An 18,516-nucleotide genomic window follows, 5' to 3' on the forward strand; every position below is an offset into this window, starting at 1 on the left:
CAATAAGGCTCTCAATTTGATCAATTTCAATCCAGACCTCGAGTTACTCTTTAAAACAGTGTATTTTCTGTAAAAAAATAAATGTTTTTTTTGATTAGGGGAAAGGGAAGGTAGCTCACAATGCACACACTATCCTTGGAGGCTTGGGAATTAAGGTTCGTGAATTATGGCAATGGTACACACAAAACAAACAAGAGATTATATGCACTTTGAAACAATTTGGTTTGGAATTCACTTCTGAACAATATGCACAATACATTCAATTGTTTGCTTAGTTTCCCAACAGACATCTTCCATAATTAGCTCAGTTAATAAACCAGAGCAACAAGAATGGTTCAAAACCTCTGGCAACTCACAGAAACAGAGGCTGAATTTTATCTTACTTTTTAGTTAATAAAAGGAGGGGCACTGACGAGCTGACAATTAGCATTTAGCTTCAAGCAGACGCTCACATTCCCTCTGGATCAGGCATCGGCAGCACCGGGTGAACAAGCTGCAGCTGCACGTTCCTGCCCACCTCAGCCTGTCCCTCCCGCCCCCTGCCCACCTCAGCCTGTCCCTCCCGCCCCCTGCCCACCTCAGCCTGTCCCTCCCGCCCCTGCCCTGCAGCTGCTGCATGGTACACACTGATAGACTTGGGAGGTTCACCAGTCTGTCGCCATAGTAGAGGAGTCCCACAGCTACAGTTGTACAATGATTTTCAAACAAAACTACATAGCTGCAGGACTGAGGGTGTAGATTTTTTATTAAACTGTAACAAATAATGGAATGCTCTTAAACCAATAATTTAGTTTACCACCGTACCTTGAAATCACGTGCTGTTTCGAGGGCAACTACAGATTCGCCTGGTTCCTCCCCTGCTACTCTGAAGCACTTTGGGACATGTTTTTCTACACCAAAGGCGCTATATAAATGCAAACTGTTGTTGCAAAACACTGGATTCCAGCATTTAAAATACTGTATTTTATAGAACTGTAGAAGCTGACAGCACAGACAGCCATTCTGCCCATCGTGTTGGTGCCAGCTCTCTGCTACAGCAATCCAAAACCAATCCCACCATAGTACAATGGTGTGATTTTTGTGTTTGCCACATCACCATCGGGAAACAGACAAGTCAGTCTTCACAATTGTCTTGATGAAATGGAGCAAATAACCGCAGGCCCAATTGGAAAGTTCTCCATTCTTAACATAGTTGCAAAGATGAAGCAAATAAAAAAGGGACTTTCTGCAGTTTAACAGCCTTCTCACGCCTGGTATGGCAGGCCTACCATTGCACTTAGCTGTGTTGTAAATAAATTGGGTCATTAGAATCTCAGTACAGGTGTGCAGTTCTCTCAGGGGCTGCCATTCTGATATCATCTAAAGCTCCTGTCCGAAAGATTTCATAGAAATACTCGACTCTGCCAAGATCTTCCCAAGAACTGGCGGCAAGACTGCTCACCTTCCATAGACCAGGCCCTTGGTTTGGAACAGCACAACCCAAAGTAGTTCCACATAAGATTATCTATCGCGCTACCACGTGGAGTGGTTGAGGCGAATAGTAAAGATGCATTTAAGGGGAAGCTAGATAAGTACATGAGGGAGAAAGGAATAGAAGGATATGCTGATAGGGTGAGATGAAGTAGGGAGGAGGCTCGTGTGGGACATAAACACCGGCATGGACCAGTTGAGTTGAATAGCCCGTTTCTGTGCTGTAAATTCAATGTAATCTTAGGAGTACTGATGATACCAGGAATCGAGTGGGACAGGATTAAAAGGACGGAAGTTATTTACTGAGCCAGATGGAACTCTCACCACCTCTGGCAGAACTTCCTTTACATCACAAATTGATCTCTCCCTGGTTTCTGTAGGGTTTCTGAGCAGAGGAGGTGGGCTTTTGGTAACTCAACCTGGACACTCTTTGAATACAACCAAGATTCTCAGCCAGGCCCCTGTCTTCCAGGCCAAGGGTATCCTCAGTGATAGGGGAAGTCTCTGCAGCAGGAGACTGTGGAATACGCAGGTAATGTTGTACTGAGAGTCCCACAATAAAGCAACATCCAGCTCAGCAAAAACCTGGCAGTTGGGTAGCAAACATTGATGCACTATGTACCAGCATCCTTGAAATCCATAACATGAACAAGTCAGAAACATCCAAGCTGTACGTGGAGCCTCAGTTATGCTCTGCCCCCAGGGTTAACTCTCCCTCTCAGACAATAGTACAGCGGTTTATGGAACCAATTTTGAGGCCTGCTAGTCTATCGTGTCCAGTGCATCTGAAACCCTGTCCCGTGTGACACCATATTCACTCAGACAAATGTTTGCCCAAAAATTATCAACTCCAGACAACCAAATAATTACTGTATTGATAATCTAACCCTGGAACTACCTGTACCCAAGGAGCAGTCTAACTCTGGAACAGACAGAAGAACTTGTGTTTGTAAATCACCTGCCTTTTGGTGTTGAGGGTGGAGTGTTGGTCAGGACAATTGGGAAAAGTCTCTGCTCTTCTTGAACAGCATCACAAGATCTTTTGCATCCACTTGAGCACGGAGATGGGTCACGGTTTGTCTTCTCTTCTGAAAGATGGAACCACTTGTACTCCAGGAGCAGTCTAGCCTACAACTACTTGTACTCCAGGAGCAGTCTAGCCTAGAACTACTTGTACTCCAGGAGCAGTCTAGCCTACAACTACTTGTACTCCAGGAGCAGTCTAGCCTACAACTACTTGTACTCCAGGAGCAGTCTAGCCTACAACTACTTGTACTCCAGGAGCAGTCTAGCCTACAACTACTTGTACTCCAGGAGCAGTCTAGCCTACAACTACTTGTACTCCAGGAGCAGTCTAGCCTACAACTACTTGTACTCCAGGAGCAGTCTAGCCTACAACTACTTGTACTCCAGGAGGTGTCTGACAAACTAGACAACATTTACTCAAAACTCTATGCTGAGCTGCACTGCTCAATCAGGAGACTTTATATTATTTCACTTTACAGCGTTTACATTTTTCTTCTCTTGATTTATCCAGCAAAGGAGGCAAAGAAAAGGACTCAGAGCAAAGGACTCAGAAGATGGCTTTTATGCTGCACATGCCAGATTTTTTTTTGCTCTTCTCCTGAACAACCGTCACTATTATAAAGAGGAAATACATACATAAGAAATTGGTGCAGGAGTAGGCCATAAGGCCCCTCAAACCTGATTCACCATTCAATAAGATCATGGCTGATCTTCTACCTCAACTCCACTTTCCCACCCAATCCCCATATTCCTTGATTCCCCTAGAGTCCAAAAATCTATTGATCTCAGTCTTGAATATACTCAACGACTGAGCATCCACAGCCCTCCAGGGTAGAGAATTCCAAAGATTCACAACCCTCTGAGTGAAGAAATTCCTCCTCATCTCAGTCTTAAATGGCTGACCCCTTATCCTGCAACTATGTCCCCTAGTTCTAAACTCTCCAGCCAGGGGAAACAACCTCTCAGCATCTACCCTGTCAAGCCCTCTTAGAATCTTATAGGTTTCAATGAGATCACCTCTCATTCTTCTAAACTCCAGAGAGTATAGGCCCATTCTACTCAACCTCTCCTCATAGGACAACCCTCTCATCCCAGGAATCAATCTAGTGAACCTTTGTTGCACTGCCTCTAAGGCAAGTATATCCTTCCTTAGATAAGTAGACCAAAACTGTACACAGTACTCCAGGTGAGGTCTCGTCAAAGCCCTGTACAATTGCTATAAGACTTCCTTACTCTTGTGCTCCAACCCATATATGTGGATCATTGCATGTTTCTGGGTTTGTAGAGACAGCATTTAATCAGTGACATCTTATGTTAATCCACGTCTGTTGGTCCTACTAAATGATTGTGTGCAACAGGCATGTGCCACTTGTGTTAAATTGACCTTTTTTCCTGCAACATGTGGTAGCACAGCAAACAGGAAAGTTGGCAGAGAAACCGTGTCGGAAGAACGTAGCTATTGAGTGTCTGATACGTAAAGAGATGCATCTGTGGGGAATAAATCTTACAGTATTGAGGAGCTAATCCTGAAGTATCCACCAAATCTACAAGATGGGAGTATTCGATTGCAAACAGCTGACTCTGAATAGAGCAAATATTATCTTTTTAACAAATGACAAACCACAAAACCATCCAGTAAAAAGCAGGTGGTTTATTTGGCAGAACATGGCATCACTCTGTGCCCTATCCTATTGTTAAAGGGGCAATGTATCCTCCTGAACTGTTGGACAGTCCTAATGTTCATAGAGGAACGTGTCTGTCTTGTGTCTTTCGGTCATCTTTTTTGTCACCCTGTGAACCTCTGGTTAGAGGCAGCTGCAGACAGAGTGCATTCTGTGAACCTCTGGTTACAGGCAGCTGCAGACAGAGTGCATTCTGTGAACCTCTGGTTACAGGCAGCTGCAGACAGAGTGCATTCTGATCTGGTGATGTGAAAGAAGGAAGTGGATCGTAGGGAGCGTTCCCTATTCACAATTCGCACCATGGGGGCAGATTTCTACACAATGAGAGTGCTTCACAGTTTTACGGATTAAGGAAGTCGATGCTGCAGTCACTCTCTGTCTTAGTAACAGTTATAGAACGATACAGCACAGGAGGCCATTTGGCCCATTGTGCCCGTGCCGGCTCTTGGAAAGAGCTTCCAATTAGTCCCCCTCCCCTGCTCTTTCCCCATAGCCATGTAAATTTTTCCCCTTCAAGTATTTATCCAATTCCCTTTTGAAAGTTACTATTGAATCTGCTTCCACCACCCTTTCAGGCAGCGCATTCCAGATTATTACAACTTGCTGTGTAAAAAAAATTATCCTCATCTCCCTTCTGGCATTTTTGCCAATTATTTTTAATCTGTCCTCTGGTTACTGACCCTCCTGCCACTGGAAACAGTTTCTCCCCATCCACTCTATCAGAAGGACAAAAAGGGTAACTGTGTGTGAATTAAAGTTTACATGGGTATCTGTGTCACACTTACACCCGGAGTTCTGTGTTCAGTTCTGGGCATCGCGCCTTAGGAAGGATATATTGGCCTTGGAGAGAGTGCAACATAGATTTACTAGAATTATACTTGGACTCCAAGGGTTAAATTACGAGGAGAGATTACACAAACTAAGTGGGAAGGGAGGAGGTGAAGGGGCAGGTGTTGCATCTCCTGCAGGGCTCACCTCCTCCCTTCCCACAGTCCAGGGCCCCAAACACTCCTTCCAGGTGAAACAGCGATTTACTTGTACTTCTTTCAATTTAGTATCCTGTATCCGCTGCTCACAATGCGGTCTCCTCTACACTGGGGAGACCAAACGCAGACTGGGTGATCGCTTTGCTGAACACCTCCACTCTGTCCGCAAGCGTGACCCTGGCCTGCCGATCGTTTGCCATTTTAATTCCCTGTCCCACTCCCACTCTGACCTCGGCCTCCTACACTGTTCCAATGAAGCTCAACGTAAACTCGAGGAACATAGAAACATCGAAAATAGGAGCAAGAGTAGGCTATTCGGCCCTTTGGGCCTGCTCCGCCATTCAAAATGATCATGGCTGATCGTCTAACTCAGTACCCTGTTCCTGCTTTTTCCCCATATCCCTTGATCCCTTTAGCACTAAGAAATATATCTATCTCCTTCTTGAATATATCTAATGACTTGGCCTGCACTGCCTTCTGTGGTAGAGAATTCCACAGGTTCACCACCCTCTGAGTGAAGAAATTTCTCATCTCAGTTCTAAATGGCATACCCCGTACCTTGAGACTGTGACCCCTGGTTCTGGACTCCCCAGCCATCGGGAACATCCTCCCTGCATCTAGTCTGTCTAGCCCTGTTAGAATTTTGTATGTTTCGATGAGAACAGCATCTCATCCTTCGTTTAGGCACTTTACAACCTTCCGGACTCAAAATTGATTTCAATAACTTCAGATCATAACCACTGCTCCCATTTTTTCGGTCAGCTAGTGCTGGTAATGGTTCTGCTGCTGCCATTTACAGCTGCTACTGAATAATCTTTTGTTTCTTAACCCGTCCCATTACCACCTTCCTTGCCTTGCACCATCATCCCTTTTGTCATTTAATCACTCGTGCCCTCTACCCTATCACAGACCCTCCCTTTTATTCTTTCCTCCCCTCCCTCCCCCCTTTCCCTGGCTTTGTACTTGCTCAAAAACTTTAACTTTTAACATCTTCCAGTTCTGACGAAAGGTCTTCGATCTGAAACATTAACTCTGTTTCTTTCCCCACAGACGCTGCCTCACTTGCTGAGCTTCTCCAGCCTTTTCTGTTTTGATTTCAGATTTCCAGCATCTGCAGTATTTTGCTTTTTACACAAACTAAGGTTGTATCCCTGGAATTTAGAAGATTATGGGGTGATTTGATCGAAATATTTAAGATATTGAGGGGAACTGATAAGGTCGATAGAGAGAAACTATTTCCGCTGGTTGGGGAGTCTAGGACTAGGGGACAGAGCCTAAAAATTAGAGCCAGGACTTTCAGGAGTGAAGTTAGGAAACATTTCTACACACAAAGGGTGGGAGAAGTTTGGAACTCCTGTCTGCAAACTGCAGTTGATGCTAATTCAGTTGTTAATTTTAAATCTGAGGTTGATAGATTTTTGTTAACCAAAGGTATTAAGGGATATGGGGCTAAGGTAGGTACATGGAGTAGGTCACAGATCAGCCATGATCTCATTGAATGATGGAACAGGCTCAAGGGGCCAAATGGCCTCCTCCTATTCCTATGTACACCTATCTCGTTGGTTTCTCAAAGTACCTTTTTAATTGCAGAAAAACATGCATCACCATCTGAAATATTGAGGCTGGAATGAAAGTCACCATCCACACAGAGTCCAGGACTACACCAAGAGTACTTTACCCTTAAACACAATCATAACAGGCAGGAGACGTCTTCACGGGCTCTCCCACTCGGAAACGTCTGTTAGAGCTTCAGAATAATTCTGCTCTCTGGAGAATATGTACAACCTTCACTTTTCCAGACCAAGATTCAGAATTAATCAGAGAGCAGACAACGTACATCCTGGCTAGAAGCATCCTAACTGGGGGTAGGAGTTAGGTTCAGTGGAAGGTCAAGGAATGAAGGAAGACTTGCATTTATATTGTGTCTTTCACTACCTCAGGGCATCCGAAAGTGCTTTGCAGCCAATGAAGTACTTTTTGAAGTGTAGTCACTGTTGTAATGTAGGAAACGCAGCAGCTAATTTGTGCACAGCAAGATCCCATAAACAGCAACGTGATAAATGACGAGATAATCTGTTTCAGTGATGTTGGTCCAGGGATAAATATTGACCAGGACATCAGGGAGAACTCCCATGCTCTTCTTCCAATAGTGGACGTGGGATCTTTTACGTCCACCTAGAGGCCTTGGTTTAACGTTTCATCCGAAAGTCGGCACCTCCGACGGTGTAGCACTCCCTCAGTACGGCACTGGGAGTGTCGGCCTGGATTGTGAGCTCCAGTGGAAGAAAATTCAGCCACCTGCCAGGGATTTCCTTGTTATTCCAGTAGATCAGTTCTTTGTGATCCTTCCACTGACAAGAGGCCCCAGAGTCAACTCAGCTCCTTTACCCCCTGTTGTCTTATGCATTTGCTTCTTTCTCCCCAAAGGAACGGGAAAAGACCATGCAGCATAGATGCACACTTACTAATCATCTGGGGCTTAGTATTCAAGGACACCAACACGCTCCGTATTCAACACAAAAGATTCTAGCAAGTTGTAGACTTGCTCCACTGCGAGTACGGGCTGTAACTATCCATTTGTACCTGAGCGCAAGCAAAATGGGCAAGAGGCCTGGAAATGAAAAACTCAGGCCACCTGAAGGAGCACAGCAGGTCTGTGAGGAAACCTTACTGACCCCATAGAGCTGCAAAACAAACTACATTGTTCTAAAAAAAACCCGATCAATTAAACAATGTTATGGCCAAATTAACTAGGTTTTTAAACTACAGTTTATTAGGGAGGGTAACGTTTTAGGCTTCTTACTTGCGTTCAGTGTCTTAAACCATTCTCATAGGTGAATCCTCGAGGCCCAGAGGAGTTTTTACCCACTGAATCTCTGGGTAACTTGTAGTGAGACAGGGATCGGCTACTGGTTCTATCATGTGCCCTTCCTTTCTGAGCTTCGGATGGCGGTAGAATGAACAGTTCACTAGACTGCAGCTTCCTTATGAACAGTCAAACACATTTATTAATAAGTAAGTGAATAAATGACAGGAGCAATGACTCACTACTGATTAACGATAGATACCGGCTTAAATATCCCTCCTTGAATAGTAGAAAATAACAGTCAGGCTGCTGCAATAAGCTGCAATGTGCAGCAGATCAAACACAAGGTGGCGGAATATTAATCTTTATGTGGCTGTTTATAGCTGCCCATTCAGAGTTTCTTTGGTCTCTCTGATAGCTTCAGAAGGTTATCCAATTTGAACAAGGTAGGCTGAGAAATACTTTTCAAAACTTTACTGTGACGATGTGAAGGCCTTAGAGAGGGTGCAGAGGAGATTTACTAGAATGATTCCAGGGATGAGGGACTTTAGTTACGTGAATAGACTGGAGAAGCTGGGGTTGTTCTCCTTGGAACAGAGACGGTTGCGAGGAGATTTTATAGAGGTATTCAAAATCATGAAGGGTCTAGACAGAGTAGATAGAGAGAAACTGTTCCCATTAGCAGTAGGGTCAAGAACCAGAGGACATAGATTTAAGGTGATTGGCAAAAGAACCAAAGGTGACATGAGGAAAACTTTTTTTTTTAACACAGCGAGTGGCTAGGATCTGGAATGCACTGCCTGAGGGGGTGGTGGAGGCAGATTCAATCATGGCCTTCAAAAGGGAACTGGATAAATATTTGAAAGGAAAAAACTTGCAGGGCTACAGTGAAAGGGCGGGGAGTGGGACTAGCTGGATTGCTCTTGCATAGAGCCGGTGGGGACTCGATGGGCCGAATGGCCTCCTTCCGTGCTGTAACCTTTCTATAATTTACTGGGACAAAGGAAATTTAAATGCGTCTCAAATTCAAAAAGAGCTGCCAATCAAACATACTACATGAGCAGAGCAGAGGCTGGGTCCTCTGCAACCAGTGGCTCGCCTCCTGACCACTCGAAGCCTCTCCACCATCGACAAGGCTCAAGTCAACAATGTGATAGAACGTTCACCACTCACCTGGATGATGCAGCCACAACAACACTCAAAGCTCAACACCATCCAGAACAAAGCAGTTTGTTTTACCAGTGCTCTTACCACTGGACTCAATATCCACCCCTCCATCACCGGCGCACGGTGGCTGCAGTGTGCATAACCTATAAGATATACAGCAGCAACTCACCAAGGACACCGCAACAACAGTTCTCTCACCTTCCAACCCTACTACCAATAAGGACAATCTCATGGAAACTCCATCTCTTGCAATTCCAAGTCACACACCATCCTGACTTGAGACATATATTCCTTCATCATTGTCGCTGGGTCAACATCTTGGAATTCCCTTCCCAACATTGAGGGAGCACCATGAGCACAAGGACTACAGCTATTCAAGGAAGAGACCATCACCTCCCAACAAGTCAACAAATGCAGTCTTGCCTGCACCAGCCAAGCCTAAAAGATAAACAAATAAATCAACCTGCATTTATATAGTGCCTTTAACGCTGGGATATATGAAGTAGGGAGGGAGGAGCCTCATGTGGAGTAAAAACACCATAGACCAGTTGGGCCAAATGGCCTGTTTCTGTGCTGTACATTCTATGTAAATTAATGTAGTAAAACATCCCAAGGCGCTTCACTGGAGCGATCAAATAATATTTGATACCGGGCTACGTAAGGTGATATTAGGACAGGTGACCAAAAGCTTGGTCAATGAGGTAGGTTCTAAGGAGGGTCTTAAAGGAGGAGAGAGAGGCGGAGAGGTTTAGGGAGGGAATTTCAGAGTTTAGGGCCCAGGCAGCTGAAGGCACGGCCGCCAATGGTGAAGCAATGAAAATCAGGAATGCACAAGAGGCCAGACCTGGAGGAGTGCAGAGATCTCGGAGGGTTGTAGGTCTGGAGGAGGTTACAGAGATAGGGAGGGGCTACGTTCCCACAATATGCTTGTATTTGAAATAAGTGGCTTGGCCAATCCCTTGGACACCTGACCAGATATAGCATCTAAGTTCTGGGGCTTTTAGATTAAAGCAAACTGGGCCATTTTCTGTGAGTGACCCTGGTTTTTCACCCAATTGGTAGCAGGAGAGAAGGACTGAAGCCAATTCCACAATGTATTATACACAAGACAATTTCATTTTTGTTACAAACTGTAACTGCCAATTAAATCACCAAACGGATTAATTTAATTATGCCATGCAGCTCTTTTAAATGCATTGGCGATTCATAGTCTTTACTCATTTTAATTTCTGTTGCTGGCTTAATTTTCATTCATAAACAGAAAGCATCAGAATTACTTCAATTTTATGGGTCCTTGAAGGGCCTCATGAACTGCACTGAGGTTATGAGTAAACAAATGACAAAAATTAATTCACAGATATACGTTTAAGTAACTTTGGAACCATTTTAACTATCTTAAACATCTGTACTTACCATGAACAATGCTCAGAGCACTTTTAGAACTGATCTGTCTAATGTTCTTTAAAGTTCAATCTGGATGGAGTTACTGTAAATGCTTTGTAACAAACTGGTATTTATATTTATAAATACAAGCCCTCATCTCTTAAAAATAATTCTGCTGACTGTACTTGGCCTAAGCAATATTTTTCCAGAGTCTTTGGCATCCTTGATCAAAAACAACTGCTAACAGCAACCTGAAGCAAAACCCCACCCCTACAGTAACAGCAGAGTGTACAATCTATCCTCCTTCCTCGTAACTCCTTCCTGGTGGTTAAAGGACACTGTGAGAACTTTGAATAGTGTCGTGGGATCTGAATCATCTACTGGAACCATCAGAAGAGACAGATGGGGCCTCAGTTTAACAATTCACCCGAAGGACAGTACATCCTGTAAAGTAGCTCTCCCCCTGTACCACAGTGGAATACATTCCAAGCTCTGGGGTGCAGCTTCAAGCCACATACCTTCTGACTCAGGCGAGAGTTGCTTCCAACTGAGCCAAGTTGACACTAATACATAACAGTCGCCGTTCAACTCTATTTCAGTTCACTCCTCCTAACTGGTGCAGTGCAAATGACCAAACGAAAGAACGAATGTTTACACAGCTGACTGCTGGACTTTGTGAAGGACACACGTATCCAGCCTTTTCCTGTTAGTCAGCCTCTACCTGAAAACTAACCCGTCTTCTCTCCACAGACGCTAACTGACCAGCTGTCTATTACCAGGATTTTCTGTTTTTATTTCAGATTTCCAGCGTTTGTAGCTTTTAGAATATTTCTGATTAAATCTGCTCTGTGAAGATCATACAAGTTCAGTCCCATCTCAGAGGAGTTAAATCAGAGAAAAGTCATCGACATCGTCCTACTCCTCGGGTGCAGCAGCTGAACGTCAGTGAGTAAAGAGAGTCTGTGGAACATCTAGACCTGTGAAGCTGCCACTTCCAAAGGGCTCCTGGTGACAGATCATCCGCTTTAGTCTTCTTCTGAAGGTTTAAGGATAAATGAAGAAAGTGCTGAACAGGCCACACCAGTAAAAAGAAATGCTGCAGTAAGGAGTGCAGGAGCTGGAGGAGCCTGAGGCCATGGGTGAATAGCTACTTAAACCAAGCATGCTGCAAATGGCGGCAGTGCAGAAAGTTAACCGGATCTTGGGATGAGTAGCCGGAAGGAAAGAGCACAAATCCGAGGAGGGGATATCGAGTCTGTACAGGCACTGGTACGGCCCCACCTAGAACACTGTGTATAATTCAGCTCACGTTATGACAAGGTTATCCAGGTATTGAAGGTAGTGCTGAAAAGGGGCACCCAAACTATAGAGCTCAAGGCAAATGAGCTGTGAGGAGAGAGTGAAGATCCCAGGACTGAGAGAAGAGAAGGATCAGGGGAAGAGATCATTGATGGATTCAAGACCCTTAAGGAACAAATAAATTGAACTACTTTCATGGTGGCTATGCGTGCGATGGACTGTTCAGGGAGGGAGTGAGTGGAGGCAGATATAGCAGGAAAGCCCAAGGGTGAATCTGAAGGAGTCGGTGATTGAGGGGCATCAGTCTTAGGATGTGGTTGGGTTGATTTTTCTGGTCCTATACTTTAAGGAATTATCACATCATCAGTGAGAAAAAATACCAGACTGTAGAAAAAGTCAAACATTTCTGGTAGCAAGCCTGATTTTTGAAGAATTCAGAGACAATGATCTCTTTATAACCCATCAACCTGTACTTCTTCTGAACATAAATAAACCTAGCCACCAAAATGTATATTGCCCCAAATCAGCTGGGCCTTTTGAAATGGCGCAGAACAAAAAAAGTTTAGATTAGAAAACTCAAGCAAAGCAAATATAGTACAAGGCCCTTGAACACCAGCTACCGGACTTTTAACAACCTTCTGTTGACTTATACAATCCAATCATATTGTCAATAGAGGATGACCATTTTGGGAGATGTGAACGAGCTTTGTCCGACACATTTAACGGTTTCATTCCCCCTCGAGCCTGTTCTGCATTCAGTCAGATCATGGCTGATCTGCACCTCAACTCCATTTACCTGCCTCTACTCCACATCCCTCGATACCCTTTTACCCAACAGAAATCCAGCAATCCCAGTCTTGAACATTTCAATTGACCCCCAGCATCCACAGCCTTTTAGGGGAGAGTTTTCCAGATTTCCGCTACCCATGCGAATTGGTAAAATCGACCCCCATATGCATACAGTATAAAGAATTTTCACAAATCAAGCTTTTGCAGTGTACTGGCTGTGGCGAGAGGGGACAGTGCAGGCCTTGCTGTATTTTGTTCACAATTAATTTGAGGTTGCAATTCCAAGAGTGAGTTACAGCTAATGTCAGAAACCTGCCTTTTCGACAAATGTTTGAAAGTAATCACCCGGTCTTGACCAGCCAATGGTAGAAAAGCTTTTGCTGTTTAATTGCCAGCTGTAATCTGCGGGTTATTCTGGGCAGGAACAAGGGAACACTGACAAATTTCCAGTAGAAACACAACAGATGCTGCAGAGTTGGTCAACACCATTAATCCCAGTTTCTTTGTTAAAACCTGTTAGGAGGTGACGTGAATTATGTGATGCTACTTCGTCAGGGGGAACAATGCTTTTTCTAGAAGGCATAAATCACTATACAAGGAGAATTCAATTTTATGCTAAGCAGAACAAATTCGCAAATAAAAATCAGATTGTTCCAGCATAGAACAGGCCATTTGGCTTATCAAGTCTGTGTTACTGTTCCTCCCCCTTCAGCCACTTAGTCTAATCCAACTGTCCAGTTCACTCCAAGATATCCCTGCTTTTAAAAGAATTTATGGATCTGCTTCAACAAGGCTTGGGGCAGAGAATTCCACATTCTACCCACCCTATGCACAAATACATTTTTCTAACCTACCCATGAATTCCATTGATTGATTTAAATTTGTACCCTGTTACTGTCTCACTGAGAATTTATCACTATTTGCCTTTCCATAACCTTGGAAACCTCTATCAGGTCAATCCTTAACCTTCTCAACTCTGGCCAAAAAAGTCCTAAATTTGAGTCACTCTTCAAACTATAACCCTCATTCCTGGTAAACATCCCAGTGAATCTACGGTGCACTGTTTCCATTGATTTTAAATCCTTCCTATAATGGGGTGCCCAGAACTGTAAGATAAGTTTGTATAAAACACCACAGCATTAACTTTAGCAATTTCTTATGCTCAGCATAAAATACAAGTTTTCTTGTTTGAACATACTGGGCGAAAACATTGAGCCGTCCTTTCCTTGCGGTTTCTAGCTTTAAATGGATGTTACCTCTGCTCAAACGGTTGTCTTGGAGCTGGTCAGTAGCAGAGAATGCTCCAGTGCTGCTGAAGACCCACCTCACAGCGCATCAATCAAATTTGAAAGCTGTAATCAACCAATCAACCTGTACTTTCAAGCAATGCGATCCAGTTCCTAATAATCTTCACAACAATTTGTACAAAAAAAACGTTAGAGCAAGTACCTAAAACAATATACAGGAACAAAGTGAATTAGGAAGGATAGCACTTAATACAGAGGCTGTCAGTTCTGAGGCATTCCTCCCAACCTCATCGCAAGTCATGTGTAAGTTAGGCAGCATTGTGCTTAAATATGTTATTAGAACAGGATCTCATTTGCTGCATATTATTCTTACAAAATGAAATCCCAGTGAACTCAGCAGCAACTATTTCAGAAATATAAAGTTGCAGAGTTCTGGGGAATGGGAAAGGAATCCCCCCAAATCTCATTTTGATTTAAAAAGGACGTAAATGACACAAAGTGCAGATACTGGCACTAACATCATTACTCACCCGCTCTGTTGGATGGGTTCTTCAGTGAACTTACACACATATAGACTTTGCTTCAGTGCAAAACTTGGTGCTCTTTTAAGAGGAAAGAGAACAAAAGGTTCACTTTCACCGGGGAATCATCCATCAGAGCAGGAGTATCAATGTCAGCTTGTGACGTATCAGAGTTTCTTACGTGAGGTGAGTGTCTCATGGTCCCGGAACTGCTCTGAAATGTGTCAGACTCGGCCACTCTGCCACTTTTGCACGAGGTGTGTGTGTGTGTGTGTGTGTGTGTACTGTGCGGTGACACACTTTTTTTGTCTGTTGATGTAACTGCTCCTGTCAGATGGACGGCCTTTCCCCCCTCTGCTTCTTGATCCTTGTAGCTGTGTGTGGTTGGCCATGCCTCCTCTGTGATATGTGCTAAATGTAATTCCCTCCCCTCATCTTAAATGGCTCGAGTGACTAGGTGTCCCTAAAGTGGACTATCTTTCATCCCTGGTGATTGGGTTGGAGTTTGCTCAGTGCCCTGGTGATTGGGTTGCAGTTTGCTCAGTGCCCTGGTGATTGGGTTGCAGTTTAATCAGTGCCCTGGTCATTGGGTTGCAGTTTGCTCAGTTCCCTGGTGATTGGGTTGCAGTTTGCTCAGTTCCCTGGTGATTGGGTTGCAGTTTGCTCAGTTCCCTGGTGATTGGGTTGCAGTTTGCTCAGTTCCCTGGTGATTGGGTTGCAGTTTGCTCAGTTCCCTGGTGATTGGGTTGCAGTTTGCTCAGTGCCCTGGTGATTAGGTTGCAGTTTGCTCAGTGCCCTGGTGATTGGGTTGCAGTTTGCTCAGTGCCCTGGTGATTAGGTTGCAGTTTGCTCAGTGCCCTGGTGATTGGGTTGCAGTTTGCTCAGTGCCCTGGTGATTGGGTTGCAGTTTGCTCAGTGCCCTGGTGATTGGGTTGCAGTTTGCTCAGTGCCCTGGTGATTGGGTTGCAGTTTGCTCAGTGCCCTGATCCCTGGTGATTTGAAGATGGCCGAGTGCACGACACTACCCTCCAGATTAGGTGCCCGTTAGACAGAGCTGACAGCTGTGTTGTGAGGAGGGACCTAACAGAAACTCATCGCCTGGGAAGGAGAAAATACTCAGTGGGAAATAAACTCAGACACGTCCCATTCACAGGAGAAACCTACAGCCCTGGGATTTACAAATGGGACAGCCAAATTAATCAAAAATAACTGAACTAAATTCAGTCTTTATATAAAAAATTATTCTCCCTGTTTCTACAATATATCTAAGCACTTTTTTTTAAAAAAGGAGTCTTGTCTATCACGAGTCAGATAATATTAAACATATGCTAAGAAACGGTTGGATTATTTCAAGTGGTTAACTCTTTACTTTATCTATATTTTAGATATTAATATGAATTTATATATTCATGCATATATTAATGTATGCTAGTCAATCTCCCGTGGCATTGCACATGGGGACATCAAGGTTATGTGTAGTCTTCTGGTGAAGCAGGGTTTGGGGAATGGGGGGGGGGGGGTGGAAGGATAATTGCCCCGAAAGAGGGGGGGGGGGGGGGAAGGCAAATGTAATTAATTCCCTCTTTTATGTCCTTATTTCTATATTGCAGTTATAGATTTCGGTGCACACACTTATAATGGGAACTGCCCGTGTAAACTGGTCACACTGTAATTACACCCTCCGGCATTGATGGCACTGCAGCATCTCCATTGGCAGGAGGGTATAACTGCAGTGTGACGAGTTTACATGGGAAGTTTCCATTATAAATGTGGACACAAGATTTGTTAATAGAAAAAGCAGGCAGATGCAAGATATTTTTAATGTAAATGTAATTATATTTATATAAATCCAATTTATATGTTTAAATTTTATCTGTATTAGTTATATTTATATCTTTATTCATACATATATTCATAACATTTTGATTGTACAACTTTTATATTATGCATATGTAATTTATAGTACAGGCAGCCTTGAGATAATACCTGGGTTACTGGACCTCACTCCCTCAAGGGCTCTTTGCATTATATTTACTTATATTAGATATATAAAATATATATTTTGTTGATATTTTTATAATATTTACAGAGCAGATCTGGTCCTATATATAAATATATTAATGTAATATATTTTTAAAAGCTTATATCTGCAGACACTTCTTGTCAACTTGTCCACAAAAAAAGTCCTATGTTCAAATTTATAATAGAAATTGCCTCTGTAAACTTGTCACTTCGTAATTGCACCCTATTGTCAGCAGACTAATTATATATTAAATATAGTTGATGAACCCCACTCCTTAGCTTAATTAGCTGATCTTCTGTGGGGTTACACACAGGGCGTCAAGTATAGTGTTCAGGTGATGCAGGGTTCCAGGGCAGGGGATAATTGGATCAGTGAGAGCAGACAGTTCAGACCCCATTTTAAAACCATACATTCAGTCCTTAATTTTACATATTTCCATCATTAACTCCGATGTCCACGTTTACAATGGAAACGTGTCACACGGCTGTTATTCTCTCCCGCGGCGGTGGCGCTGCAGAGCCCCCACTGGCTGGAAGGTGTAACTACAGCGTGACATGTTTACATGGGAAGGTTCCATTGTAAACAAGGACAAAGGGATCTACAATAGAAAAAGTTGTCAAGAAGTGTGTAGACATCCGATTTTAATCTATTATTGTGCATGTTATTTGTTGCAAATATTTCATTCATTATTTTTATATTATTTTTATATTATTTATATATAGCCTCCCGTCCTTACCTTATATATTTTATGGATCTATATTAATACATACTCCCACAGGCCAGGCCCACTCGTTCCTTTATGCAATGTATAGGTAACCCTATAGATTCCATACTGTCCCGGCGGGCCGGCGACTCCTTACCTTGCCGAAGTGCGCGGCCCAGTGTAGCGGGGTCCACCCGTAGAAGTTGTCCTCCAGGCTGATGTCGGTGGGCGAGGAGACGGCCAGCAGGGAGCGAAGCGCCCCCACATCGCCGTCCCTGCAGGCCCGGTGCAGCGGGAAGCGCAGCGAAAGCAGCTCCTCACTGGAGAAGCCCCGCTCACAGGCCGCCGACATGGCAGCGCTAGGCCCCGGCTCAGCTCGGCTCGGCTAGGCCCCGGCTCGGGTACTCTCCGCTCCGCACTCGGCTCAGCTCGGGCCCCGGCTTCGGGTGCGGTGCTCTAGGCCTGGGCTCGGCCGCGGCTCAGGTCCCGGCTCGGTGCTGTCGGCTCGGGCTCGGTTCCTCTCAGCACCGCGCTCCGACTCAACAGGCGCTCAACACAAAGAGGGGCAGCTCCCGCCGCAAAACCCGGACTGGATCGACATGGGCAGCAGGACCGGATCGACACCGGAGCCCGGACCGGATCGACACGGGAGCCCGGACTGGATCGACACGGGAGCCCGGACCGGATCGACACGGGAACCCGGAGTGGATCGACACGGGAACCCGGACTGGATCGACACCGTATCCCGGACCGGATCGACACCGGAGCCCGGACCGGATCGACACGGGAACCCGGACCGGATCGACACGGGAACCCGGACCGGATCGACACGGGAGCCCGGACCGGATCGACACGGGAACCCGGAGTGGATCGACACGGGAACCCGGAGTGGATCGACACCGGAGCCCGGACTGGATCGACACGGGAGCCCGGACCGGATCGACACGGGAACCCGGAGTGGATCGACACGGGAACCCGGACCGGATCGACACCGGAGCCCGGACCGGATCGACACGGGAACCCGGAGTGGATCGACACGGGAACCCGGAGTGGATCGACACGGGAGCCCGGACCGGATCGACACGGGAACCCGGAGTGGATCGACACGGGAACCCGGAGTGGATCGACACCGGAGCCCGGACTGGATCGACACGGGAGCCCGGACCGGATCGACACGGGAACCCGGAGTGGATCGACACCGGAGCCCGGACCGGATCGACACGGGAACCCGGACCGGATCGACACGGGAACCCGGACTGGATCGACACGGGAGCCCGGACCGGATCGACACGGGAACCCGGAGTGGATCGACACGGGAACCCGGAGTGGATCGACACCGGAGCCCGGACCGGATCGATACCGGAGCCCGGACCGGATCGACACCGGAGCCCGGACTGGATCTACACGGGCAGCA

At 45.3% G+C, this 18,516-nt stretch overlaps 1 protein-coding gene across 8 annotated transcripts in view; it reads right to left on the reverse strand.

Moving 5' to 3' along the window:
• The window catches only part of ankrd10a (ankyrin repeat domain 10a), a 68,331-nt gene extending 50,655 nt beyond the window's left edge, over positions 1 to 17,676 (reverse strand). For 3 of the 8 annotated variants that reach the window (XM_067986646.1, XM_067986647.1, XM_067986654.1), the window contains exon 1: positions 17,260 to 17,676. In XM_067986646.1, coding sequence (XP_067842747.1) covers positions 17,260 to 17,454 — 195 coding nt within the window. In that variant the 5' untranslated portion in view covers positions 17,455 to 17,676. Of the gene's footprint in view, positions 1 to 7,967; positions 8,149 to 9,335; positions 10,272 to 13,806; positions 14,017 to 17,259 lie in introns of those variants that run through there. The other 5 variants (XM_067986648.1, XM_067986649.1, XM_067986651.1 and 2 more) reach the window with 5 other exon arrangements.
• Positions 17,677 to 18,516: the final 840 nt, after the last annotated feature.

The sequence above is a fragment of the Heptranchias perlo genome, chromosome 6, assembly GCF_035084215.1.
Source record: "Heptranchias perlo isolate sHepPer1 chromosome 6, sHepPer1.hap1, whole genome shotgun sequence".
Lineage (NCBI taxonomy): Eukaryota > Metazoa > Chordata > Chondrichthyes > Hexanchiformes > Hexanchidae > Heptranchias > Heptranchias perlo.